This window comes from Blennius ocellaris (genome assembly GCF_963422515.1).
Source record: "Blennius ocellaris genome assembly, contig: SCAFFOLD_73, whole genome shotgun sequence".
NCBI lineage: Eukaryota > Metazoa > Chordata > Actinopteri > Blenniiformes > Blenniidae > Blennius > Blennius ocellaris.
Window position 1 is genome coordinate 5,645 of NW_027661940.1, and position 26,606 is coordinate 32,250.

The 26,606-nt window shown below is 54.1% G+C and overlaps 1 protein-coding gene across 5 annotated transcripts; it reads left to right on the forward strand.

The window, feature by feature from the left end:
• On the forward strand, positions 1–24,080 carry ogdha (oxoglutarate dehydrogenase a). Of its 5 annotated transcripts, none has more exons than XM_080522015.1 (24): positions 1–103; positions 843–1,248; positions 3,378–3,551; positions 4,171–4,273; positions 7,047–7,091; positions 10,023–10,138; positions 10,214–10,368; positions 12,310–12,456; positions 12,540–12,630; positions 13,213–13,392; positions 15,733–15,861; positions 15,948–16,127; positions 18,609–18,761; positions 18,834–18,936; positions 19,017–19,145; positions 19,208–19,358; positions 20,674–20,801; positions 20,876–21,054; positions 21,242–21,313; positions 21,453–21,578; positions 21,670–21,742; positions 22,918–23,081; positions 23,189–23,343; positions 23,432–24,080. In XM_080522015.1, the coding sequence occupies exons 2-24, from the start codon at positions 1,009–1,011 to the stop codon at positions 23,550–23,552; spliced, it is 3,114 nt and encodes a 1,037-aa protein (XP_080378141.1). In that variant the 5' UTR covers positions 1–103; positions 843–1,008; the 3' UTR covers positions 23,553–24,080. The 5 variants fall into 5 exon arrangements, with proteins under 5 accessions (XP_080378141.1, XP_080378145.1, XP_080378144.1 ...); XM_080522016.1 differs by lacking the exon at positions 1–103 and adding an exon at positions 166–552; XM_080522017.1 differs by lacking the exon at positions 1–103 and adding an exon at positions 669–773.
• Positions 24,081–26,606: the final 2,526 nt, after the last annotated feature.

Here is a 26,606-nt window from a genome sequence, read left to right on the forward strand (position 1 = left end):
AAGCGCGTCACCAGCGGGCCTGCACGCTGCGTGCCCGGGCTGTCGTCATTGAACCGGGAGTGGAGCCGAACCCGGACCCGGAGCGGAGCGGAACCTTTCTCAGGTCAGTAGCGGGCCCGCGGGGCCGCGTGTCGGACTGGAGCCGTGTGAGGAGCCGCTGAAGCCGCACGGTGGCCCGGAGCCGGGTGTTAGCACGCTGCTAGCCTCGTTAGCTCACAGCGGACTGGAGGAGGTCATCCGGGAACGAGCTCCGGTACCCGGTCAGGCCTGAGTACGAGTCCCCGCTGCCCGGTGGCCCGCGGGCGGCTGGACGTTCAGAGAACGTCTGGCCGCTACAGGACGTCTTTTAACGTGCTCGCGTTAGCAGCCGTTAGCGCTTCATGCTAACGGATGCTAACCCGCCTCATTACATAACGTGTGGCTAGCCCGGAGGCTAACGGGGGCGTGTCGGTGACTTTGACCGGCAGTCGGTGGTGTTAGTCGGAGAAACGTCCTCAGGAGTTTCCGCTAAACGGATTTATTTTAGGGAACCAGGACTCGTGAGAGGACACGGTGAGTAGCGGAAGAATTGACCAATGAGTGAGCGGCAACCGATGTGTCATCCAATGGGAGGCCTGGGAGGGCGGGGCCTGTGGGAGGGTGGGAGGGCGTGGAGGCCGGGCAAGGTCAAAACAGAGTCCAGCTGCAGGACGGGAGGACACCGGAGACTGTGGGGTGTCTTCCTCCTGCAGGACAGACACCGCATAGCCTCCTCCTGCAGGACAGACATCACGGTGTGTCCTCTGTCTTGCTGTCTCACTGATGCTGTGATTGTCTCCCTCACTCTGCGTTGTGTCTCTCAGCGTCTTGGTGGACAGACGGACTTGGCACGACTGTGGGACTGATTCTCCCAGTGGACGACGCTGAGTGGACACTTCGAGGACACTGTGACGACGCTGTAAGGACCCTTAGGACGCCGTGAGGACACTGAGGACGTCCCGCCTGCGAGCGGCCATCGGAGGACTGCTGATGCATCGGTTTAGGACTTGTGCGGCGCGGTTGCGCCCGCTCGCCGCCTCGCAGGCGGCGCAGACTGTCTGCCGGCAGCGGCCAATCACAGCCGCCGCCTCAGGAGGCAGCAGGACGTTTCAGCCAATCAGGTGCTACACGGCACCGGTGGCCTCGGAGCCGTTCCTGAATGGAACCAGCTCCAACTACGTGGAGGAGATGTACTTCGCCTGGCTGGAGAACCCCAACAGTGTCCACAAGGTAAGGACAGCTGCCACACATCAGCCCTACTCAGCTGGACCAGCAGCCTTACTGCTCCACACTGGGTTCTGTCTCACCCTACCCCTGATTCTGAGGACAGTTCTCATGGTACCATGAGACCATGAGAACTGTAAAGAAACCATGGTATCATGAGACCATGAGAACTGTAAAGAAACCATGGTATCATGAGAACATGAGAACTGTAAAGAAAAACCATGGTACCATGAGAACTGCCTACCCCTTAGCCCTCAGCCCTCCGCCTTCACCTCAGCCCTTCGCCTTCACGTTAGCCCTCTGCCTACCCCTTAGCCCTCCGCCTACCCCTTAGCCCTCCGCCTACCCCTTAGCCCTCAGCCCTCCGCCTAGCCCTCAGCCCTCCGCCTACCCTTTAGCCCTCCGCCTTCACCTCAGCCCTCCGCCTTCACCTCAGCCCTCCGCCTACCCCTTAGCCCTCCACCTACCCCTCAGCCCTACCCCTTAGCCCTCAGCCCTACCCATCAACCCTCCCCCTACCCCTTAAACAGTCTCTACCAAACAAATACATACGGAAGCTACATACGGCAGCACTACTGCCGTTCTTACTAGTGTAAAACACAACAGGTTTATAGAACTTTAGAAGTATATATGTGAATCTTACTAGTATAAAACACAACAGGTTTATAGAACTTTAGAAGTGTATATGTGAATCTTACTAGTATAAAACACAACAGGTTTATAGAACTTTAGAAGTATATATGTGAATCTTACTAGTATAAAACACAACAGGTTTATAGAACTTTAGAAGTATATATGTGAATCTTACTAGTATAAAACACAACAGGTTTATAGAACTTTAGAAGTATATATGTGAATCTTACTAGTATAAAACACAACAGGTTTATAGAACTTTAGAAGTATATTTGTGAATCTTACTAGTATAAAACACAACAGGTTTATAGAACTTTAGAAGTATATATGTGAATCTTACTAGTATAAAACACAACAGGTTTATAGAACTTTAGAAGTGTATATATGTGAAAGGCGGGGCCACGTCCTGCTACCCCTCTGTTTAAAGTGTGCCTCTGTAAAAGCTCCGTTCAGAGGGTGAACAGCCCTTCACCTCTGAACAGTACTGAGACGGGACACCCCTCACACCCTCCTGGACGAGCATTTCAGAGGGGGAGGAGTAAGATGAAGGGCTGAGGCGGAGAAATGAGATGCAGCCCAAACCTCCATCAGTCTGAACCTCAGCAGGATTCAGACCCGCTCTAATGGTGACTCAGCAGGATTCAGACCCGCTCTAATGGTGACTCAGCAGGATTCAGACCCGCTCTAATGGTGACTCAGCAGGATTCAGACTTGGTCTAATGGTGACTCAGCAGGATTCAGACCTGGTCTAATGGTGACTCAGCTGGATTCAGACTTGGTCTAATGGTGACTCAGCTGGATTCAGACCTGGTCTAATGGTGACTCAGCTGGATTCAGACTTGGCCTAATGGTGACTCAGCTGGATTCAGACCTGGTCTAATGGTGACTCAGCTGGATTCAGACCTGCTCTAATGGTGACTCAGCAGGATTCAGACCCGCTCTAATGGTGACTCAGCAGGATTCAGACTTGGTCTAATGGTGACTCAGCTGGATTCAGACTTGGTCTAATGGTGACTCAGCTGGATTCAGACCTGGTCTAATGGTGACTCAGCTGGATTCAGACTTGGTCTAATGGTGACTCAGCAGGTTTCAGACCTGCTCTAATGGTGACTCAGCAGGATTCAGACCTGCTCTAATGGTGACTCAGCAGGATTCAGACCCACTCTAATGGTGACTCAGCAGGATTCAGACCCACCCTCATTGTGACTCAGCAGGATTCAGACTTGGTCTAATGGTGACTCAGCAGGATTCAGACTTGGTCTAATGGTGACTCAGCAGGATTCAGACCTGGTCTAATGGTGACTCAGCAGGATTCAGACTTGGTCTAATGGTGACTCAGCAGGATTCAGACCTGGTCTAGTGGTGACTCAGCAGGATTCAGACCTGCTCTAATGGTGACTCAGCAGGATTCAGACCCACTCTCATTGTGACCCAGCACATGTAGTAGAACCTGGGTGGAGCTGTTCAGGGGTACTGGTCAGTAACTGCCTCCCTCTTCCTAGTCTTGGGACGTGTTTTTCCGGAACGCCAACGCCGGCGCCCCCCCGGGCAGCGCCTACCAGTCCCCTCTGGGCCTGGCGCCCCCTCAGCTCAGCTCGCTGGTCGGAGCTCAGCCCAACGTGGAGAAGCTGGTGGAGGATCACCTGGCGGTGCAGTCTCTGATCAGAGCCTACCAGGTAACACACACACACACACACACACACACACACACACTGCTGGCAACACACACCCCTTGGTCTCCTTGACGACAGTCCTCATCCCCGTGTAAGGTAAGAACTGTGTGTGTGTGACGGTGTTACACCAGGTGACTGTTACACCAGGTGAGGGGTCACCAGGTGACTGTGTTACTGTGTCACACCAGGTGAGGGGTCACCAGGTGACTGTGTTACTGTGTCACACCAGGTGAGGGGTCACCAGGTGACTGTGTTACTGTGTCACACCAGGTGAGGGGTCACCACAGTGCAGGTCTGGACCCTCTAGGGATCAACATTGTGAACTTTGACGAAGCTCCTCTCACTTCAGGATTCCAGAACGTTGGTGAGACGCTGCTGATCATCTACTGGACTAACTGCTCCTCCTCTCCTCTCCTCTCCTCTCCTCCTCCTCTCCTCCTCCTCCTCTCCTCTCCTCTCCTCTCCTCCTCTCCTCTCTGCTCTTCACCTATTTGCCTCCACCTCCTGCCTCTGCTGCTTGTTTGGTTGTGTCTCTTCCTCCTCCTGCTCCTCCACCTCCTCCTGCTCCTCCTGCCCTACGTCTTCCTCCTCCTGCTCCTCCACCCCCCTCCCCCCCCCATAGATCCGGGGGCACCATGTGGCCCAGTTGGACCCTCTCGGCATCATGGACGCTGATCTGGACTCGTGTGTCCCCACTGACATTATCACCTCCTCCGACAAGCTGGGTGAGGAGCCGACTCCCCTCTGCCCACTGCGCCTCCTCTGCTCCTCCTGCTACTGCTGCACACGGGAGGGGGGGGGGGTGGGGGGACAGAATTACGTCTGTCCCCTCAGGGTGTCTCCATGTTTCGTTCTGTGTCACTCAGACTTCTTCAGGTCAGCTGATAGTGGCTTGTATTCCAGTACAAGAGTAATCAGAGTACTATGTTGTCTCACAGTAGTTTGGTCTTTGATGAAAGTACCTGAGCAGGACATACACCTCTTATACCTGTAGCTCTTATACCTGTAGTCCGTGTACCTGTAGCTCTTGTACCTGTAGCTGCTGTGGCGTTGTAGTTGGTCGTACCTGTAGCTGTGGCATTGTAGTTGGTTGTGCCTGTAGCTGCTGTGGCGTTGTAGTTGGTTGTGCCTGTAGCTGCTGTGGCGTTGTAGTTGATTGTACCTGTAGCTGCTGTGGCGTTGTAGTTGGTTGTGCCTGTAGCTGTGGCATTGTAGTTGGTTGTGCCTGTAGCTGCTGTGGCGTTGTAGTTGATTGTACCTGTAGCTGCTGTGGCGTTGTAGTTGGTTGTGCCTGTAGCTGTGGCATTGTAGTTGGTTGTGCCTGTAGCTGCTGTGGCGTTGTAGTTGGTTGTGCCTGTAGCTGCTGTGGCGTTGTAGTTGATTGTACCTGTAGCTGCTGTGGCGTTGTAGTTGGTTGTGCCTGTAGCTGTGGCATTGTAGTTGGTTGTGCCTGTAGCTGTGGCATTGTAGTTGGTTGTGCCTGTAGCTGCTGTGGCGTTGTAGTTGGTTGTGGCTGTAGCTGTGGCATTGTAGTTGGTTGTGCCTGTAGCTGCTGTGGCGTTGTAGTTGGTTGTGCCTGTAGCTGTGGCATTGTAGTTGGTTGTGCCTGTAGCTGCTGTGGCGTTGTAGTTGGTTGTGGCTGTAGCTGTGGCATTGTAGTTGGTTGTGCCTGTAGCTGCTGTGGCGTTGTAGTTGGTTGTGCCTGTAGCTGTGGCATTGTAGTTGGTTGTGCCTGTAGCTGCTGTGGCGTTGTAGTTGGTCGTACCTGTAGCTGCTGTGGCATTGTAGTTGATCGTACCTGTAGCTGCTGTGGCGTTGTAGTTGTTCGTAGCTGTAGCTGCTGTGGCATTGTAGTTGGTTCTACCTGTAGCTGCTGTGGCGTTGTAGTTGGTTGGACCTGGAGCTGCTGTGGTGTTGTAGTTGGTTGTGCCTGTAGCTGTGGCATTGTAGTTGGTTGGACCTGTAGCGGCTGTGGCGTTGTAGTTGGTTGTACCTGTAGCTGCTGTGGTGTTGTAGTTGGTTGTACCTGTAGCTGCTGTGGCGTTGTAGTTGGTTGTACCTGTAGCTGCTATGGCGGTAGTTGATTGTACCTGTAGCTGCTGTGGCGTTGTAGTTGGTCGTACCTGTAGCTGCTGTGGCGTTGTAGTTGGGTGTGGGTGTGGGTGTGGCATTGTAGTTGGTTGTACCTGTAGCTGCTGCGCCGTTGTAGTTGGTTGTGGCTGTAGCTGCTGTGGCGTTGTAGTTGGTCGTACCTGTAGCTGCTGCGGTGTTGTAGTTGGTCGTACCTGTAGCTGCTGTGGCGTTGTAGTTGGTTGTGGCTGTAGCTGCTGTGGCGTTGTAGTTGGTCGTACCTGTAGCTGCTGCGGTGTTGTAGTTGGTCGTACCTGTAGCTGCTGTGGCGGTGTAGTTGGTTGTGGCTGTAGCTGCTGTGGCGGTGTAGTTGGTTGTGGCTGTAGCTGCTGTGGCGGTGTAGTTGGTTGTGGCTGTAGCTGCTGTGGCGGTGTAGTTGGTTGTGGCTGTAGCTGCTGTGGCGGTGTAGTTGGTTGTGGCTCTAGCTGCTGTGGCGGTGTAGTTGGTTGTGGCTGTAGCTGCTGTGGCGGTGTAGTTGGTCGTACCTGTAGCTGCTGTGGCGTTGTAGTTGGTCGTACCTGTAGCTGCTGTGGCGATGTAGTTGGTTGTGGCTGTAGCTGCTGTGGCGGTGTAGTTGTTTGTGGCTGTAGCTGCTGTGGCGTTGTAGTTGTTTGTGGCTGTAGCTGCTGTGGCGGTGTAGTTGGTTGTGGCTGTAGCTGCTGTGGCGGTGTAGTTGGTTGTGGCTGTAGCTGCTGTGGCGGTGTAGTTGTTTGTGGCTGTAGCTGCTGTGGCGGTGTAGTTGTTTGTGGCTGTAGCTGCTGTGGCGGTGTAGTTGGTTGTGGCTGTAGCTGCTGTGGCATTGTAGTTGGTTGTGGCTGTAGCTGCTGTGGCGTTGTAGTTGGTTGTGGCTATAGCTGCTGTGGCGTTGTAGTTGGCTGTGGCTGTAGCTGCTGTGGCGTTATAGTTGGTCGTACCTGTAGCTGCTGCGCCGTTGTAGTTGGTTGTGGCTGTAGCTGCTGTGGCGTTGTAGTTGGTTGTGGCTGTAGCTGCTGTGGCGTTGTAGTTGGTTGTGGCTGTAGCTGCTGTGGCGTTGTAGTTGGTTGTGGCTCTAGCTGCTGTGGCGGTGTAGTTGGTTGTGGCTGTAGCTGCGTGGCGTTGTAGTTGGTCGTACCTGTAGCTGCTGTGGCGTTGTAGTTGGTTGTGGCTGTAGCTGCTGTGGCGGTGTAGTTGGTTGTGGCTGTAGCTGCTGTGGCGTTGTAGTTGGTTGTGGCTGTAGCTGCTGTGGCGTTGTAGTTGGTTGTGGCTGTAGCTGCTGTGGCGTTGTAGTTGGTTGTATTCGTGGTAGCCGCTGGTTGTGGGGAGATGGCTGCAGGTGACTAACGGTGTTTCCGGGTGTTTCTCCCTGTGCTGCCCCCTGCTGGTGACCAGACCTGACAGTGTTTCAGGACAGGCTGAGGGTCCTCACGGTGGGAGGTACGAACTCCTCGTTAGCCCGCTACACCTTCCTCTGCAGCATGCAGGTCCAGGCCCCGGTCCAGGCCCCGGTCCAGGTCTGGTCCAGGTCTGGTCCTGCAGTGTGTTTATAAAGATGAAGCCCCGCCCACCTCTGCAACTGACGCAATGTGGAGCAACTGACCAGAGCAGACGTCATAGCATCTCGTCTTGTTTCCATGGAAACTCATCGGTTAGATCAGCGAAGACGACCGACATATTTTCATAAACTCATTCTGATCAACATCAGATTACCTGGATCACATTACCGGGGCCAGATTACTGGGGTCAGATTACCTGGATCACATTACTGGGGCCAGATTACCGGGGTCAGATTACCTGGATCACATTACCGGGGCCAGATTACTGGGGTCAGATTACCTGGATCACATTACCGGGGTCAGATTACTGGGGTCAGATTACCGGGGTCAGATTACCGGGGTCAGATTACTGGGGTCAGATTACCGGGGTCACATTACCGGGGTCAGATTACCGGGGTCACATTACCGGGGTCAGATTACCGGGGTCAGATTACCGGAGCCAGTCACCAAATGACCATTTTACTGTAACCACAGGATTATTGTCAGTTTACTGTACTTATTGTCCTCAGTACCATTGTAATCAGATTACAGTACGCGTTCCTCTTGTCATGTTTTAGAAGTCATCAGGGGGCGCTGAGGGTCAGTGCTGCTGCAGAGGAACCACACACACACACACACACACACACACACACACACACACACACACACACACACACACACACACACACACACACACACACACACACACACACACACACGTACGTCTCTGCGCTGTGATTGGCTGCTGTCAGAGTGGCGTCCACCTTTCCTCTGAAGGTCGCACAAGCAGCTACACACACACACACACACACACACACACACACACACACACACACACACACACAGTTTCTCAGCTCCTCTCATGACGCTGTGCTTCACAGTCAGACTGCTACTCAGAGATTAGCTACAGACGGAGGGGTAAAGTGTGTGTGTGTGTGTGTGTGTGTGTGTGTGTGTGTGTGTGTGTGTGTGTGTGTGTGTGTGTGTGTGTGTGTGTGTGTGTGTGTGTGTGTGTGTGTGTGTGTGTGTGTGTGTGTGTGTGTGTGTGGTTCCTCTCTTCTTTTACCATCACCACTGAGGAAAGGAAGCAAGGAACTGATCTCTGCTCTCTGATTGGCCAGCTGGGCTGTGTCTTGTGTTGTGCAGCTGTTGAATGGCAGGCAGGAGGTTGTGTCCTCAGCGCTGCCCCCTGGTGTCTGATGGTGAAACAGGCGGGACGTCGGCTCGCTCACCCGCTTCCTGTCGGCCAATCAGTAGCCAGCCTGCAGGGCCGTGCTGATTGGACGAGCTGGACTCGACTCATATTTCAAAAAATACGAACCTTCATCTGCAGCAGCGTGGTCAGTGCTAACTGTGCTAACTGCGCTAACTGTACTAACAGCACGGACTGCTAACTGTGCTAATGGTGCAAACCATGTGAAGCCCTTTGGTGCTCCTGGCGCTGCTAGTGGAACGTGCTAATGGCGTCATTAGTGCTATTAGCACTAATTGCTAACTGTGTTAGCGACGTCGGTCACGCTAACAGTACGGCACATTGACCCTCATGGCCCCGCCCTCCCCGGTGTCGCCTCCATCTGTCTGTGGTTATGTGGAATAACATTCATTACTCATCTGCATCACCGACCCACTGACCGACCCACTGACTGACCTACTGACTGACCTACTGACTGACCTACTGACTGACCTACTGACCGACCCACTGACTGACCTACTGACTGACCTACTGACTGACCCACTGACTGACCCACTGACTGACCCACTGACTGACCCACTGACTGACCCACTGACTGACCTACTGACTGACCTACTGACTGACCCACTGACTGACCCACTGACTGACCCACTGACTGACCTACTGACTGACCCACTGACTGACCTACTGACTGACCGACTGACTGACCGACTGACTGACCGACTGACTGACCGACTGACTGACCTACTGACTGACCCACTGACTGACCTACTGACTGACCCACTGACTGACCCACTGACTGACCCACTGACTGACCCACTGACTGACCCACTGACTGACCTACTGACTGACCTACTGACTGACCCACTGACTGACCCACTGACTGACCCACTGACTGACCTACTGACTGACCTACTGACCGACCCACTGACCGACCCACTGACCGACCCACTGACCGACCCACTGACTGACCTACTGACTGACCTACTGACTGACCCACTGACTGACCCACTGACTGACCTACTGACTGACCTACTGACTGACCCACTGACTGACCTACTGACTGACCTACTGACTGACCCACTGACTGACCCACTGACTGACCCACTGACTGACCTACTGACTGACCTACTGACTGACCCACTGACTGACCCACTGACTGACCGACTGACTGACCTACTGACTGACCCACTGACTGACCTACTGACTGACCCACTGACTGACCCACTGACTGACCCACTGACTGACCTACTGACTGACCTACTGACTGACCCACTGACTGACCCACTGACTGACCCACTGACTGACCCACTGACTGACCTACTGACTGACCTACTGACTGACCCACTGACTGACCCACTGACTGACCTACTGACTGACCCACTGACTGACCCACTGACTGACCCACTGACTGACCGACTGACTGACCCACTGACTGACCCACTGACTGACCGACTGACTGACCGACTGACTGACCCACTGACTGACCCACTGACTGACCGACTGACTGACCCACTGACTGGAGTGACAGACGACCTGTGTGCGCTGCTGACCTTTGCTGACCTCTGTGTTGTCGTCCCTCTGCCCCGGTGTGTCCGGCGGTTGTCCCGGTCTTGGTGTCCCGGTCTTGGTGGGCTTCAGGGTTCTACGGGCTGGAGGAGTCGGACCTGGACAAGGTGTTCCGCCTCCCCACCACCACCTTCATCGGCGGCTCGGAGAGCGCCCTGCCGCTCAAGGAGATCATCCGCCGCCTGGAGGTACAGACACCCGGCCAGCATCGCCGTCGCCACGGCGATGCTGGCCGGGAGACGTGAGCCTTGCTGTGTGTCCAGATGGCGTACTGCCAGCACATCGGCGTGGAGTTCATGTTCATCAACGACCTGGAGCAGTGCCAGTGGATCCGCCACAAGTTCGAGACCCCCGAAGTCATGAAGTTCACCCTGGAGGACAAGAGGACTCTGCTGGCCCGCATGATCCGGTCCACCAGGTAGGGGGGGGGACTCCTGTAGACCAGGGGCCAGACTCTGGGTTCAGGTCTGCCTGGAGGTCAACATCAACCAGAACCAGGATCAGTTTGGAGGCTCAAATCTGAGACCAAATTCCAAATGATTAGTTCAATAGATCACAACAGGACATGAAAATGACCAAACTCATGTTTAAGAGATCAAAGACTTGAGGAGAAAGTGTCATAAAGCCTGAAGGTCCAAGTCTGACATCAGATTTAAAACCGGAGTTGTTTTATTGTAACCCGCCACCACAAAGAGCACAGACAAAACCCCTCACAATGATGGTGATGATGATGATGAAGATGATGAATGGAGTATCCTCACCTGCTCTACTTCTCGCGGCTCCGTTCAGAAAAGGACTTCTGCCAGAACAGTTGTCTCCAGAGACGAGGACAGTTCAGGACAGACTTTTCAAATGTCATCGTCTTCTTGTTTTTCTCTTGACTGTCTCATTCCTTAGTTTGGAACTTTGTTATGAATATTACAAAGACATTTCCCTGTATTGGCCTGTTCATATACGTAATGTTTTTATTTGTTTCCAGTGAATAGATGGACCAATTCACTTTGTTCTACTTGTTGTAGCTCTATTTCCTCCTTTCTGCTCTTTTTCTGTTAGCAGAACAATCAGCAATAACTCATCCTCTCAGATCGCCTTCGTTGTTTCTGTGGACGTTTTGTCCTTTAATGTCCATCACATGTGGACATACTGCTGACCAGACGTTCAGTTTTCTATAAGATGACAGATTATTACAGTAGGTACATGTTAAGTTTTCAGCTGCTGGTTTTTTACAAAGGTAAAGGTAAATATGAAGATAAAAGTAAAAGTAAAGGTGAAGATAAAGGTAAAGATAAAAGTAAAGGTAAAGATAAAAGTTAAAATAAAGATAAAAGTAAAGCTAACGATAAAGGTAAAGATAAAAATAAAGATGAAGGTAAAAGTAAAGGTAAAGATAAAAGTAAAGGTGAAGATAAAGGTAAAGATAAAAGTAAAGGTAAAGATAAAAGTTAAAATAAAGATAAAAGTAAAGATAACGATAAAGGTAAAGATAAAAATAAAGATGAAGGTAAAAGTAAAGGTAAAGATAAAAGTAAAGGTAAAGATAAAAGTAAAGGTAAAGATAAAAGTACAGGTAAAGATAAAGGTAAAGGTAAACAATATGTTCCCATGCAGCTTTTTCTTCTTATTTCCTTTTTCAAATTAAATAATTGATTATTGAAATAATTGATCCACGAAACAGTTCTGTTGCCAGACAACAAACGGACTAATGTTTCCAGAATGTGTCTGGAGCTGCAGTAAACTGTGGAGACGGTTATTGAGCCCCTGGTGTGATGGACAGGACGGTCACGTCCAGAGGCCCTTGTGGCTCCGCCTCCACAGGTGAATGGAATCCCAGATGTGTAATGGAGGGCACAGCTGGGTGTTTGTTCTTCACCAGGAGGAAGCCTGCTCTGGGGGCGTTTCCATTGTTCCCTGTCCAACTACAACCTGTTGTTTGCTATCCTTGGTTCAACATCAGGTTAAAGGTCAACATGTGCGATTGAGTTAGGATTTGAAAATGTCAAAATATGAGCTAGAATAAAAATGGATCAGTTAAAGGTAAGTAAAAAAAATATTAATTTTAAAATTGGGAGTCTAAAAGGTCAAAACATTATATTAAAAGTAAAAAATACTTATTTCAAATGTAAAAATATGAGGAAAGAATAGAAATGATGAGCTTAAAAGTCCAAATACAGGATTAAAAAGCCAAAGTAATCAGTTAAATGGGCAAAATATGACTTCAAATTAAAGATTGGGAATCTAAAAGATAAACATGTGGCCTTTAACATTGGAAGATCAAATAGCTAAAAACGTGTGTGTGTGTGTGTGTGTGTGTGTGTGTGTGTGTGTGTGTGTGCGTGCGTGCGTGTGCGTGCGTGTGCAGGTTCGAGGAGTTCCTCCAGAAGAAGTGGTCGGCTGAGAAGCGTTTTGGTCTTGAAGGTTGTGAGTCTCTGATTCCTGCCCTGAAAACCATCATCGATTATTCCTCTGAGAACGGAGTGGAGAACGTCATCATGGGCATGCCTCACAGGTAGCTCGCTCTCTCTCTCTCTCGCTCTCTCTCTCTTCCTGTGTGTGTGTGTGTTTCCACTCTAACCTGCGTGTGTTTTCCAGGGGGCGTCTGAACGTTCTAGCTAACGTGATCCGCAAAGAGTTGGAACAGATTTTCTGTCAGTTTGACTCCAAGCTGGAAGCTGCTGACGAGGTACCTGCACCACCGTGTCACTTCCTGTCCACCACCGTGTCACTTCCTGTCTGCCACTGTATCACTTCCTGTCCACCACCGTGTCACTTCCTGTCTGCCACTGTATCACTTCCTGTCTGCCACCGTGTCACTTCCTGTCTACCACCGTGTCACTTCCTGTCCACCACCGTGTCACTTCCTGTCCACCACCGTGTCACTTCCTGTCTGCCACTGTATCACTTCCTGTCTGCCACCGTGTCACTTCCTGTCTACCACCGTGTCACTTCCTGTCCACCAATGTGTCACTTCCTGTCCACTACTATGTCACTTCCTGTCTGCCACTGTATCACTTCCTGTCTGCCACCGTGTCACTTCCTGTCCACCACTGTGTCACTTCCTGTCCACATCGTATCACTTCCTGTCCACCACTGTATCACTTCCTGTCTGCCACCGTGTCACTTCCTGTCCACCACTGTGTCACTTCCTGTCCACATCGTATCACTTCCTGTCCACCACCGTGTCACTTCCTGTCCACCACCGTGTCACTTCCTGTCTACCACCGTGTCACTTCCTGTCCACACCATGTCCCTTCCTGTCCCTCAGGGTTCTGGAGACGTGAAGTACCACCTGGGGATGTACCACCGGAGGATCAACCGGGTGACGGAGCGGAACATCACCATGTCCCTGATGGCCAACCCGTCTCACCTGGAGGCCGTGGACCCGGTGGTCCAGGGCAAGACCAAGGCCGAGCAGTTCTACTGCGGGGACAACGACGGCAAGCGGGTCGGTCTCCCAACCCGTTACCATGGCAACAGGCCCTCCACACTCCGGCACTACATTTTTGTCAAATGGTCAACAGCGCGCGCGTGTGTGTGTGTGTGTGTGTGTGTGTGTGTGTGTGTGTGTGTGTGTGTGTGTGTGTGTGTGTGTGTGTGTGTGTGTGTGTGTGTGTGTGTGTGTGTGTGTGTGTGTGTGTGTGTGAGAGATTGTGTGACTCAGTGTGTTCAGGTGTGACTCAGGTGTGACCCAGTGTGTGTGTTCAGGTGTGACCCAGGTGTGTGTTCAGGTGTGACCCAGGTGTGTGTTCAGGTGTGACCCAGGTGTGTGTTCAGGTGTGTGTTCAGGTGTGTTTTCAGGTGTGACCCAGGTGTGTGTTCAGGTGTGACCCAGGTGTGTGTTCAGGTGTGTTTTCAGTTGTGACCCAGGTGTGTGTTCAGGTGTGTGTTCAGGTGTGACCCAGGTGTGTGTTCAGGTGTGACCCAGGTGTGTGTTCAGGTGTGACCCAGGTGTGTGTTCAGGTGTGTGTTCAGGTGTGACCCAGGTGTGTGTTCAGGTGTGTGTTCAGGTGTGACCCAGTGTGTGTTCAGGTGTGACCCAGGTGTGTGTTCAGGTGTGTGTTCAGGTGTGACCCAGGTGTGTGTTCAGGTGTGACCCAGGTGTGTGTTCAGGTGTGTGTTCAGGTGTGACCCAGGTGTGTGTTCAGGTGTGTGTTCAGGTGTGTTTTCAGGTGTGACCCAGGTGTGTGTTCAGGTGTGACCCAGGTGTGTGTTCAAGTGTGTGTTCAGGTGTGTTTTCAGGTGTGTGTTCAGGTGTGACCCAGGTGTGTGTTCAGGTGTGTTCAGGTGTGACCCAGGTGTGTTTTCAGGTGTGTGTTCAGGTGTGACCCAGGTGTGTGTTCAGGTGTGACCCAGGTGTGTGTTCAGGTGTGTGTTCAGGTGTGACCCAGTGTGTGTGTTCAGGTGTGTGTTCAGGTGTGACCCAGGTGTGTGTTCAGGTGTGACCCAGGTGTGTGTTCAGGTGTGACCCAGGTGTGTGTTCAGGTATGACCCAGGTGTGTGTTCAGGTGTGTGTTCAGGTGTGACCCAGGTGTGTGTTCAGGTGTGACCCAGGTGTGTGTTCAGGTGTGACCCAGGTGTGTGTTCAGGTGTGACCCAGTGTGTGTGTTCAGGTGTGTGTTCAGGTGTGACCCAGGTGTGTGTTCAGGTGTGACCCAGGTGTGTGTTCAGGTGTGTGTTCAGGTGTGACCCAGGTGTGTGTTCAGGTGTGACCCAGGTGTGTGTTCAGGTGTGTGTTCAGGTGTGACCCAGGTGTGTGTTCAGGTGTGACCCAGGTGTGTGTTCAGGTGTGTGTTCAGGTGTGACCCAGGTGTGTGTTCAGGTGTGACCCAGGTGTGTGTTCAGGTGTGACCCAGTGTGTGTGACCCAGGTGTGTGTTCAGGTGTGTGTTCAGGTGTGACCCAGGTGTGTGTTCAGGTGTGACCCAGGTGTGTGTTCAGGTGTGACCCAGGTGTGTGTTCAGGTGTGACCCAGGTGTGTGTTCAGGTGTGACCCAGTGTGTGTGACCCAGGTGTGTGTTCAGGTGTGACCCAGTGTGTGTGACCCAGGTGTGTGTTCAGGTGTGACCCAGGTGTGTGTTCAGGTGTGTGTTCAGGTGTGTGTTCAGGTGTGACCCAGGTGTGTGTTCAGGTGTGTGTTCAGGTGTGTGTTCAGGTGTGACCCAGGTGTGTGTTCAGGTGTGACCCAGGTGTGTGTTCAGGTGTGTGTTCAGGTGTGTGTTCAGGTGTGACCCAGGTGTGTGTTCAGGTGTGACCCAGGTGTGTGTTCAGGTGTGACCCAGGTGTGTGTTCAGGTGTGACCCAGTGTGTGTGACCCAGGTGTGTGTTCAGGTGTGACCCAGTGTGTGTGACCCAGGTGTGTGTTCAGGTGTGACCCAGGTGTGTGTTCAGGTGTGTGTTCAGGTGTGACCCAGGTGTGTGTTCAGGTGTGACCCAGGTGTGTGTTCAGGTGTGTGTTCAGGTGTGTGTTCAGGTGTGACCCAGGTGTGTGTTCAGGTGTGACCCAGGTGTGTGTTCAGGTGTGACCCAGTGTGTGTGACCCAGGTGTGTGTTCAGGTGTGACCCAGGTGTGTGTTCAGGTGTGTGTTCAGGTGTGACCCAGGTGTGTGTTCAGGTGTGTGTTCAGGTGTGTGTTCAGGTGTGACCCAGGTGTGTGTTCAGGTGTGACCCAGGTGTGTGTTCAGGTGTGTGTTCAGGTGTGACCCAGGTGTGTGTTCAGGTGTGACCCAGGTGTGTGTTCAGGTGTGTGTTCAGGTGTGTGTTCAGGTGTGACCCAGGTGTGTGTTCAGGTGATGTCCATCCTGCTGCATGGAGACGCAGCGTTTGCCGGTCAGGGAATCGTGTATGAAACCTTCCACCTGTCCGACCTGCCGTCCTACACTACACATGGCACCGTGCACGTGGTGGTCAACAACCAGGTGAGTAGGACACGCCCCCCACCCCCCGTCACCCCGAACCCCCCGTCACCCCGAACCCCCCGTCACCCTACGCTTGTTGCCCGCAGATCGGATTCACCACGGACCCCCGCATGGCGCGCTCGTCTCCGTACCCCACCGACGTGGCCCGGGTCGTCAACGCCCCCATCTTCCACGTCAACGCCGACGACCCCGAGGCCGTCATCTACGTCTGCAAGGTGGCGGCGGAGTGGAGGGCCACCTTCCACAAGGACGTGGTGGTGGACCTGGTCAGTGAGGGGCGGGGCCTGTATGACTGGACACGGGCTAACGGCTAGCTGCAGGGCTAACGGCTAGCCAGTTCTCGTTGGTTCTAGAAGGTTCGCTGGTTCTCCAAGTGTGCTACAGGAGGAAGGTTCTAGAAGGTTCTCTGGTTCTCAGGTGTGCTACAGGAGGATGGTTCTAGAAGGTTCGCTGGTTCTCCAGGTGTGCTACAGGAGGAAGGTTCTCTGGTTCTCCAAGTGTGCTACAGGAGGAAGGTTCTAGAAGGTTCTCTGGTTCTCAGGTGTGCTACAGGAGGATGGTTCTAGAAGGTTCTCTGGTTCTCCAGGTGTGCTACAGGAGGATGGTTCTAGAAGGTTCTCTGGTTCTCCAGGTGTGCTACAGGAGGATGGTTCTAGAAGGTTCTCTGGTTCTCCAAGTGTGCTACAGGAGGAAGGTTCTCTGGTTCTCCAAGTGTGCTACAGGAGGAAGGTTCTAGAAGGTTCTCTGGTTCTCAGGTGTGCTACAGGAGGATGGTTCTAGAAGGTTCTCTGGTTCTCCAGGTGTGCTACAGGAGGATGGTTCTAGAAGGTTCTCTGGTTCTCCAGGTGTGCTACAGGAGGAAGGTTCTAGAAGGTTCTCTGGTTCTCCAAGTGTGCTACAGGAGGAAGGTTCTCTGGTTCTCCAAGTGTGCTACAGGAGGAAGGTTCTAGAAGGTTCTCTGGTTCTCCAAGTGTGCTACAGGAGGATGGTTCTAGAAGGTTCTCTGGTTCTCCAGGTGTGCTACAGGAGGAAGGTTCTAGAAGGTTCTCTGGTTCTCCAAGTGTGCTACAGGAGGAAGGTTCTCTGGTTCTCCAAGTGTGCTACAGGAGGAAGGTTCTAGAAGGTTCTCTGGTTCTCCAAGTGTGCTACAGGAGGAAGGTTCTAGAAGGTTCTCTGGTTCTCCAAGTGTGCTACAGGAGGAAGGTTCTCTGGTTCTCCAAGTGTGCTACAGGAGGAAGGTTCTAGAAGGTTCTCTGGTTCTCCAAGTGTGCTACAGGAGGAAGGTTCTAGAAGGTTCTCTGGTTCTCCAAGTGTGCTACAGGAGGAAGGTTCTAGAAGGTTCTCTGGTTCTCCAAGTGTGCTACAGGAGGAAGGTTCTCTGGTTCTCCAAGTGTGCTACAGGAGGATGGTTCTAGAAGGTTCGCTGGTTCTCCAAGTGTGCTACAGGAGGAAGGTTCTCTGGTTCTCCAGGTGTGCTACAGGAGGAAGGTTCTAGAAGGTTCTCTGGTTCTCCAAGTGTGCTACAGGAGGATGGTTCTAGAAGGTTCGCTGGTTCTCCAAGTGTGCTACAGGAGGATGGTTCTGTGGTTCTCCAAGTGTGCTACAGGAGGAAGGTTCTAGAAGGTTCTCTGGTTCTTCAAGTGTGCTACAGGAGGATGGTTCTAGAAGGTTCTCTGGTTCTCCAGGTGTGCTACAGGAGGATGGTTCTGTGGTTGTAGGTGTGCTACAGGAGGATGGTTCTGTGGTTGTAGGTGTGCTACAGGAGGATGGTTCTGTGGTTCTAGGTGTGCTACAGGAGGATGGTTCTAGAAGGTTCTGTGGTTGTCCAGGTGCTACAGGAGGAAGGTTCTAAAGGTTCTGTGGTTGTAGGTGTGCTACAGGAGGATGGTTCTGTGGTTCTAGGTGTGCTACAGGAGGATGGTTCTAGAAGGTTCTGTGGTTGTCCAGGTGCTACAGGAGGAAGGTTCTAAAGGTTCTGTGGTTGTAGGTGTGCTACAGGAGGATGGTTCTGTGGTTGTAGGTGTGCTACAGGAGGATGGTTCTGTGGTTCTAGGTGTGCTACAGGAGGATGGTTCTAGAAGGTTCTCTGGTTCTCCAGGTGTGCTACAGGAGGATGGTTCTGTGGTTCTAGGTGTGCTACAGGAGGATGGTTCTGTGGTTGTAGGTGTGCTACAGGAGGATGGTTCTGTGGTTGTCCAGGTGCTACAGGAGGAAGGTTCTAAAGGTTCTGTGGTTCTAGGTGTGCTACAGGAGGATGGTTCTGTGGTTGTAGGTGTGCTACAGGAGGATGGTTCTGTGGTTCTAGGTGTGCTACAGGAGGATGGTTCTGTGGTTGTAGGTGTGCTACAGGAGGATGGTTCTGTGGTTGTCCAGGTGCTACAGGAGGAAGGTTCTAAAGGTTCTGTGGTTCTAGGTGTGCTACAGGAGGATGGTTCTAAAGGTTCTGTGGTTCTAGGTGTGCTACAGGAGGATGGTTCTGTGGTTCTAGGTGTGCTACAGGAGGATGGTTCTGTGGTTGTAGGTGTGCTACAGGAGGATGGTTCTGTGGTTGTAGGTGTGCTACAGGAGGATGGTTCTGTGGTTGTCCAGGTGCTACAGGAGGAAGGTTCTAAAGGTTCTGTGGTTGTAGGTGTGCTACAGGAGGATGGTTCTGTGGTTGTAGGTGTGCTACAGGAGGATGGTTCTAGAAGGTTCTGTGGTTGTCCAGGTGCTACAGGAGGAAGGTTCTAAAGGTTCTGTGGTTCTAGGTGTGCTACAGGAGGATGGGTCATAACGAGATGGACGAGCCGATGTTCACCCAGCCGCTGATGTACAAGCAGATCAAGAAGCAGAAACCCGTCCTGCAGAAGTACGCGGAGAAGTTGATCGCCGAAGGAGCCGTGAGCCGCCAGGAGTACGAGGTGAGACACTTCCTGGTCCCGCCCTCCACCTGAGCGGCCGGCGGCCAATCAGAACGCTGCGTCTGTCTGCAGGAGGAGATCGCCAAGTACGACAAGATCTGTGAGGAGGCGTACGCTCGGTCCAAGGACGAGAAGATCCTCCACATCAAGCACTGGCTGGACTCCCCGTGGCCCGGTGAGTGGGGGCGGAGCCTCCCTGACCCCGCCTCCTCCCCCTCCTGACACCTGCTCCTCCCCCTGACTCCGCCCCCTCAGGTTTCTTCACCCTGGACGGCCAGCCCAAGTCCATGAGTTGCAGCTCCACCGGCCTGACGGAGGAAAACCTGAACCACATCGGTCAGGTGGCCTCGTCTGTCCCTGTGGAGGACTTCACCATCCATGGAGGTGAGAGCCCCGCCCCCTGACCTCCAGCCTCCTCCACCCTGACCTCCACCCTCCTCCACCAGGTCAGAGTCGTATCCTGAAGGCTCGAGCAGAGATGGTGCGGAATCGAACCGTGGACTGGGCTCTGGCGGAGTACATGGCCTTCGGCTCGCTGCTGCAGGAGGGAACCCACGTCCGTCTGTCTGGACAGGATGTGGAGCGGGGCACCTTCAGGTACTGACCCCACCTTCAGGTTCTGACCCCACCGGGCGACTGACCCCACCTTCAGGTACTGACCCCACCGGGCGACTGACCCCACCGGGCGACTGACCCCACCTTCAGGTACTGACCCCGCCGGGCGACTGACCCCACCTTCAGGTACTGACCCCACCTTCAGGTACTGACCCCACCGGGCGACTGACCCCACCGGGCGACTGACCCCACCTTCAGGTACTGACCCCACCTTCAGGTACTGACCCCGCCGGGCGACTGACCCCACCTTCAGGTACTGACCCCGCCGGGTGACTGACCCCACCTTCAGGTACTGACCCCGCTGGGCGACTGACCCCACCTTCAGGTACTGACCCCACCGGGTGACTGACCCCACCTTCAGGTACTGACCCCGCCGGGCGACTGACCCCACCTTCAGGTACTGACCCCACCTTCAGGTACTGACCCCACCGGGCGACTGACCCCACCGGGCGACTGAGCCCACCTTCAGGTACTGACCCCGCCTTCAGGTACTGACCCCACCTTCAGGTACTGACCCCACCGGGCGACTGACCCCGCCTTCAGGTACTGACCCCGCCGGGCGACTGACCCCACCTTCCGGTACTGACCCCACCTTCAGGTACTGACCCCACCGGGCGACTGACCCCACCTTCCGGTACTGACCCCACCTTCAGGTACTGACCCCGCCGGGCGACTGACCCCACCTTCAGGTACTGACCCCACTGGGCGACTGACCCCACCTTCAGGTACTGACCCCACTGGGCGACTGACCCCACCTTCAGGCACTGACCCCACCGGGCGACTGACCCCACCTTCAGGTACTGACCCCGCCGGGCGACTGACCCCACCTTCAGGTACTGACCCCACTGGGCGACTGACCCCACCTTCAGGTACTGACCCCACTGGGCGACTGACCCCACCTTCAGGTACTGACCCCACCGGGCGACTGACCCCACCTTCAGGTACTGACCCCGCCGGGCGACTGACCCCACCTTCAGGTACTGACCCCACCTTCAGGTACTGACCCCACCGGGCGACTGACCCCACCTTCAGGTACTGACCCCGCCGGGCGACTGACCCCACCTTCAGGTACTGACCCCGCCGGGCGACTGACCCCACCAGGTGATTGACCCCACCGAGTAACCAGGTGACTGACGGGGTCTGGGGTTCTGGTGTGGTCTTGTCCCCAGCCACCGGCACCACGTCCTCCATGACCAGAATGTGAGGTCTAGGTTCAGGTTGTGGTCTGGTTGAGGTCTTGATGAGGTTGTGGTCTGGTTGAGGTCTTGATGAGGTTCTGGTGTGGTCTTGTCCCCAGCCACCGGCACCACGTCCTCCATGACCAGAATGTGGACAAGAGGATCTGCATCCCCATGAACCACCTGTCCCCGGACCAGGCCCCCTACACCGTCTGCAACAGCTCCCTGTCCGAGTACGGGGTCCTGGGTGAGTCCTGACCCCGGCCCCGGTCCCGGCCCCGGTCCCGGTCCCGGCCCTGACCCCCCCCCCCCTGTCCCCAGGGTTCGAGCTGGGCTTCGCCATGGCGAGTCCCAACGCCCTGATCCTGTGGGAGGCCCAGTTCGGGGACTTCCACAACACGGCCCAGTGCATCATAGACCAGTTCATCTGCCCCGGACAGGCCAAGTGGGTGAGACAGAACGGCATCGTGCTGCTGCTGCCACACGGTATGGAGGGCATGGTGAGTACTACCTACTGGTACTACTTGCTACTACCTGGTACTACCTTCTACCTGGTACTACCTGGTACCGGCCAGGCCAAGTGGGTGAGACAGAACAGCCGTACCATGAGAATGCCTTACCCGGCCGTACCATGAGAACCCTTACTGCAGGTCCTCAGGGTTCAGGTCTGGTGTTTCTGGTTTCCAGGGTCCAGAACATTCTTCAGCCCGTCCTGAACGATTCCTGCAGATGTGTAACGACGACCCAGATGTGATGCCTGTGAGACTCTCTCACACACACACACACACACATACACACCCTCACACACACACACACTCACACACACACCCTCACACACACACACCCCCACCCCCACCCCCACCCTCACAGTGTGTTGAAGCGGCTGTACACGTTCCAGGTGTTGACGGAGGACTTCCCGGTCCGCCAGCTGTACGACTGTAACTGGATCGTGGTCAACAGTTCTTGTCCTGGAAACTATTTCCACGTCCTGCGGAGACAAATCCTGCTGCCCTTCAGGAAGCCGGTGAGGTTCTCCTACCTGGTTAGATAGTCCAGCAGGGTACTGTAGACCAGTGGACTCTAGAACCTGAACCGTCACACTGTTTGTTTTCCAGCTCATCGTTTTCACCCCCAAGTCTCTGCTGCGCCACCCGGAGGCTCGAGGGAGCTTCGACCAGATGCTACCTGGTAACACCCCTCTGAAGCTAACGCTAATGTAGCCTGGTAACACCCCTCTGAAGCTAACGCTAATGTAGCCTGGTAACACCCCTCTGAAGCTAATGCTAATGTAGCCTGGTAACACCCCTCTGAAGCTAACGCTAATGTAGCCTGGTAACACCCCTCTGAAGCTAACGCTAATGTAGCCTGGTAACGCCCCTCTGAAGCTAACGCTAATGTAGCCTGGTAACACCCCTCTGAAGCTAATGCTAATGTAGCCTGGTAACACCCCTCTGAAGCTAACGCTAATGTAGCCTGGTAACGCCCCTCTGAAGCTAACGCTAATGTAGCCTGGTAACACCCCTCTGAAGCTAATGCTAATATAGCCTGGTAACGCCCCTCTGAAGCTAATGCTAATGTAGCCTGGTAACGCCCCTCTGAAGCTAATGCTAATGTAGCCTGGTAACGCCCCTCTAAAGCTAACGCTAATGTAACCTGGTAACACACCTCTGAAGCTAATGTAGACCTCTGAAGCTAAGGCTAATGTAGCCTGGTAACACACCTCTGAAGCTAACGCTAATGTAACCTGGTAACACACCTCTGAAGCTAATGTAGACCTCTGAAGCTAAGGCTAATGTAGCCTGGTAACACACCTCTGAAGCTAACGCTAATGTAGCCTGGTAACGCCCCTCTGAAGCTAATGCTAATGTAGCCTGGTAACACCCCTCTGAAGCTAACGCTAATGTAACCTGGTAACACACCTCTGAAGCTAATGTAGACCTCTGAAGCTAAGGCTAATGTAGCCTGGTAACACACCTCTGAAGCTAACGCTAATGTAGCCTGGTAACACCCCTCTGAAGCTAATGCTAATGTAGCCTGGTAACACCCCTCTGAAGCTAACGCTAATGTAACCTGGTAACACACCTCTGAAGCTAATGTAGACCTCTGAAGCTAAGGCTAATGTAGCCTGGTAACACACCTCTGAAGCTAACGCTAATGTAGCCTGGTAACGCCCCTCTGAAGCTAATGCTAATGTAGCCTGGTAACACCCCTCTGAAGCTAACGCTAATGTAACCTGGTAACACACCTCTGAAGCTAATGTAGACCTCTGAAGCTAAGGCTAATGTAGCCTGGTAACACACCTCTGAAGCTAATGCTAATGTAGCCCAGTAACACACCTCTGAAGCTAATGCTAACGCCCCCAGGGTCCCACTTCCAGAGGCTGATCCCTGACGGGGGTCCGGCCTGTGAGCGTCCGGAGGAGGTGAAGCGGTTGATCTTCTGTACGGGGAAGGTCTACTACGAGCTGACCAAGGAGAGGCGGAGCCGCGGCCTGGAGGGAACCGTGGCCATCGCCCGCATCGAGCAGGTACTGAGTGGGCGGGGCCTCAGCTCACCTGTGTCCCTGTCCCTCCTGCAGCTCACCTGTGTCCCTGTCCCTCCTGCAGCTCACTTGTGTCCCTGTCCCTCCTGCAGCTCTCGCCGTTCCCGTTCGACCAGGTGAAGGCGGAGTCAGAGCGGTTCTGTAACGCCGACCTGGTCTGGTGTCAGGAGGAGCACAAGAACCAGGGTTACTACGACTACGTGAAGCCTCGGATCAGAACCACCATCCAGAGAGCCAAGCCTGTCTGGTAATACACCCCGCCCCCTCTCCTCAGGTGGTGACTCCGCCCCCTCAGCTCAGGTGGCTAGTGGTGACCCCGCCCCCTCTGTCCTCAGGTACGCAGGGCGAGGCCCGGCAGCGGCTCCAGCCACGGGGAACAAGAACACACACCTGGTGGAGCTGCGGCGCTTCCTGGACACGGCCTTCGACCTGGAGGCCTTCAGAGACCAGGAGTGACCTGCAGCACCTGGACACACACACACACACACACACACACAGTGATGTTTCAGTTTCTTCTGACTTTACTACATTCTGCTACCCCCCCTCCCCCCCATCTCAGTTCTTCTCCTCATTACAAGTGTGGGAGGAGCTTGTTCTTCCCTTACTCTCCTCTGCCTTTCAGTTAGTCACTATGGCAACGCTTCCCACCGAGGTGTCAGTCTTTACTTTAGTCACCATGGCAACGCTTCCCACCGAGGTGTCAGTCTTTATTTTAGTCACCATGGCAACGAGCCTGATGTTGGAGGTCACCATATGAAGAGCAAACACCCCGCTGTCCTTAGATTAACCCACCCCGACACCCCCTCCCTCCCCCCAACACCCAACGTCCCCCCCCCCGTGCCAAAGCGGAGGCAGCGTGTGGTGTTCGCCATGTTTGCGGTGTGTTGGCGAGCGGCGACAAAGAAAATGATTTATTTATTTTCGTAAGAGGATAAAAGTTCTCTTCATGTTTCTGCTTCATTCAATAAAGAAAAGTGAACCAGCTCCGACTGTTTTTTTGTGTGGACCCATTTAGACCCATCCTACAGTTGTACCTACAGCGGGTCGACAGCTCTACCTACAGCGGGTCGACAGTTGTACCTACAGCGGGTCGACAGTTGTACCTACAGCGGGTCGACAGCTCTACCTACAGCGGGTCGACAGTTGTACCTACAGCGGGTCGACAGTTGTACCTACAGCGGGTCGACAGCTCTACCTACAGCGGGTCGACAGTTGTACCTACAGCGGGTCGACAGCTCTACCTACAGCGGGTCAACAGCTCTACCTACAGCGGGTCGACAGTTGTACCTACAGCGGGTCGACAGTTGTACCTACAGCGGGTCGACAGTTGTACCTACAGCGGGTCGACAGCTCTACCTACAGCGGGTCGACAGTTGTACCTACAGCGGGTCGACAGTTGTACCTACAGCGGGTCGACAGCTCTACCTACAGCGGGTCGACAGTTGTACCTACAGCGGGTCGACAGTTGTACCTACAGCGGGTCGACAGCTCTACCTACAGCGGGTCGACAGTTGTACCTACAGCGGGTCGACAGTTGTACCTACAGCGGGTCGACAGCTCTACCTACAGCGGGTCAACAGCTCTACCTACAGCGGGTCGACAGTTGTACCTACAGCGGGTCGACAGTTGTACCTACAGCAGGTTGACAGTTCTACCTACAGCGGGTCGACAGCTCTACCTACAGCGGGTCAACAGCTCTACCTACAGCGGGTTGACAGTTGTACCTACAGCGGGTCTATAGTTCTACCTACAGCGGGTCGACAGCTCTACCTACAGCGGGTCGACAGTTCTACCTACAGCGGGTCGACAGTTGTACCTACAGCAGGTTGACAGTTCTACCTACAGCGGGTCGACAGCTCTACCTACAGCGGGTCAACAGCTCTACCTACAGCGGGTCGACAGTTGTACCTACAGCGGGTCGACAGTTGTACCTACAGCGGGTCGACAGCTCTACCTACAGCGGGTCGACAGTTGTACCTACAGCGGGTCGCCACTTGTACCTACAGCGGGTCGACAGCTCTACCTACAGCGGGTCGACAGTTGTACCTACAGCGGGTCGACAGTTCTGCCTACAGCGGGTCGACACTTGTACCTACAGCGGGTCTAGTTCTACCTACAGCGGGTCTATAGTTCTACCTACAGCGGGTCGACAGTTGTACCTACAGCGGGTCGACAGCTCTACCTACAGCGGGTCGACAGTTGTACCTACAGCGGGTCGCCACTTGTACCTACAGCGGGTCGACAGCTCTACCTACAGCGGGTCGACAGTTGTACCTACAGCGGGTCGACAGTTCTGCCTACAGCGGGTCGACACTTGTACCTACAGCGGGTCTAGTTCTACCTACAGCGGGTCTATAGTTCTACCTACAGCGGGTCGACAGTTGTACCTACAGCGGGTCGACAGTTGTACCTACAGCGGGTCGACAGTTGTACCTACAGCGGGTCGACAGCTCTACCTACAGCGGGTCGACAGTTGTACCTACAGCGGGTCGACAGTTGTACCTACAGCGGGTCCACAGTTGTACCTACAGCGGGTCTACAGTTCTACCTACAGCGGGTCGACAGTTCTACCTACAGCGGGTCGACAGTTCTACCTACAGCGGGTCGACAGTTCTACCTACAGCGGGTCGACAGTTCTACCTACAGCGGGTCGACAGCTCTACCTACAGCGGGTCTACAGTTCTACCTACAGCGGGTCGACAGTTGTACCTACAGCGGGTCGACAGTTGTACCTACAGCGGGTCGACAGCTCTACCTACAGCGGGTCTACAGTTCTACCTACAGCGGGTCGACAGTTGTACCTACAGCGGGTCGACAGCTCTACCTACAGCGGGTCTACAGTTGTACCTACAGCGGGTCGACAGTTGTACCTACAGCGGGTCGACAGCTCTACCTACAGCGGGTCTACAGTTGTACCTACAGCGGGTCGACAGTTGTACCTACAGCGGGTCGACAGTTGTACCTACAGCGGGTCGACAGTTCTACCTACAGCGGGTCGACAGTTGTACCTACAGCGGGTCGACAGCTCTACCTACAGCGGGTCGACAGTTGTACCTACAGCGGGTCGACAGTTCTACCTACAGCGGGTCGACAGTTCTACCTACAGCGGGTCGACAGTTGTACCTACAGCGGGTCGACAGTTCTACCTACAGCGGGTCGACAGTTCCCGGGTGAGTCGGCCATGTTTAACACCAGGATGAGTAAAATAAAGAGACTTCAGAGAAGGACGGAGCGCAGCGTGAACCGTTTTCCTCACCAGGACGGTCCGGGGAGGCGGAGATAAGCGAAGCGTCATGCAGCATCATGGCCGCCCCCCACACAGTCCCGCCCGAGCGTTACATCGAACGTGCTCCTGAACGAGTACGTCACTGCAGCGCGGGAAGATTCTGAGCGTTGATTGGTTCCGGTTCGAGCCACTCAAACTCAACGTCTCCACTGATTGGCTCGCTGTGACTCCGCCCTGCACGGACTCTGTACAAGTGTCGGGTCCGCCCACAGACCGACCTCACT

Bases quoted from the DNA above. Each gene is read 5' to 3' on its own strand.
- ogdha (XM_080522015.1), top strand. From the start codon at position 1,009: ATGCATCGGTTTAGGACTTGTGCGGCGCGGTTGCGCCCGCTCGCCGCC. The intron at 3,552-4,170 runs GTAACACACACA...CCCCCCCCATAG, and splicing joins CTCTGATCAGAGCCTACCAG to ATCCGGGGGCACCATGTGGC. The intron at 19,359-20,673 runs GTACTGACCCCA...TCTTGTCCCCAG, and splicing joins GTGGAGCGGGGCACCTTCAG to CCACCGGCACCACGTCCTCC.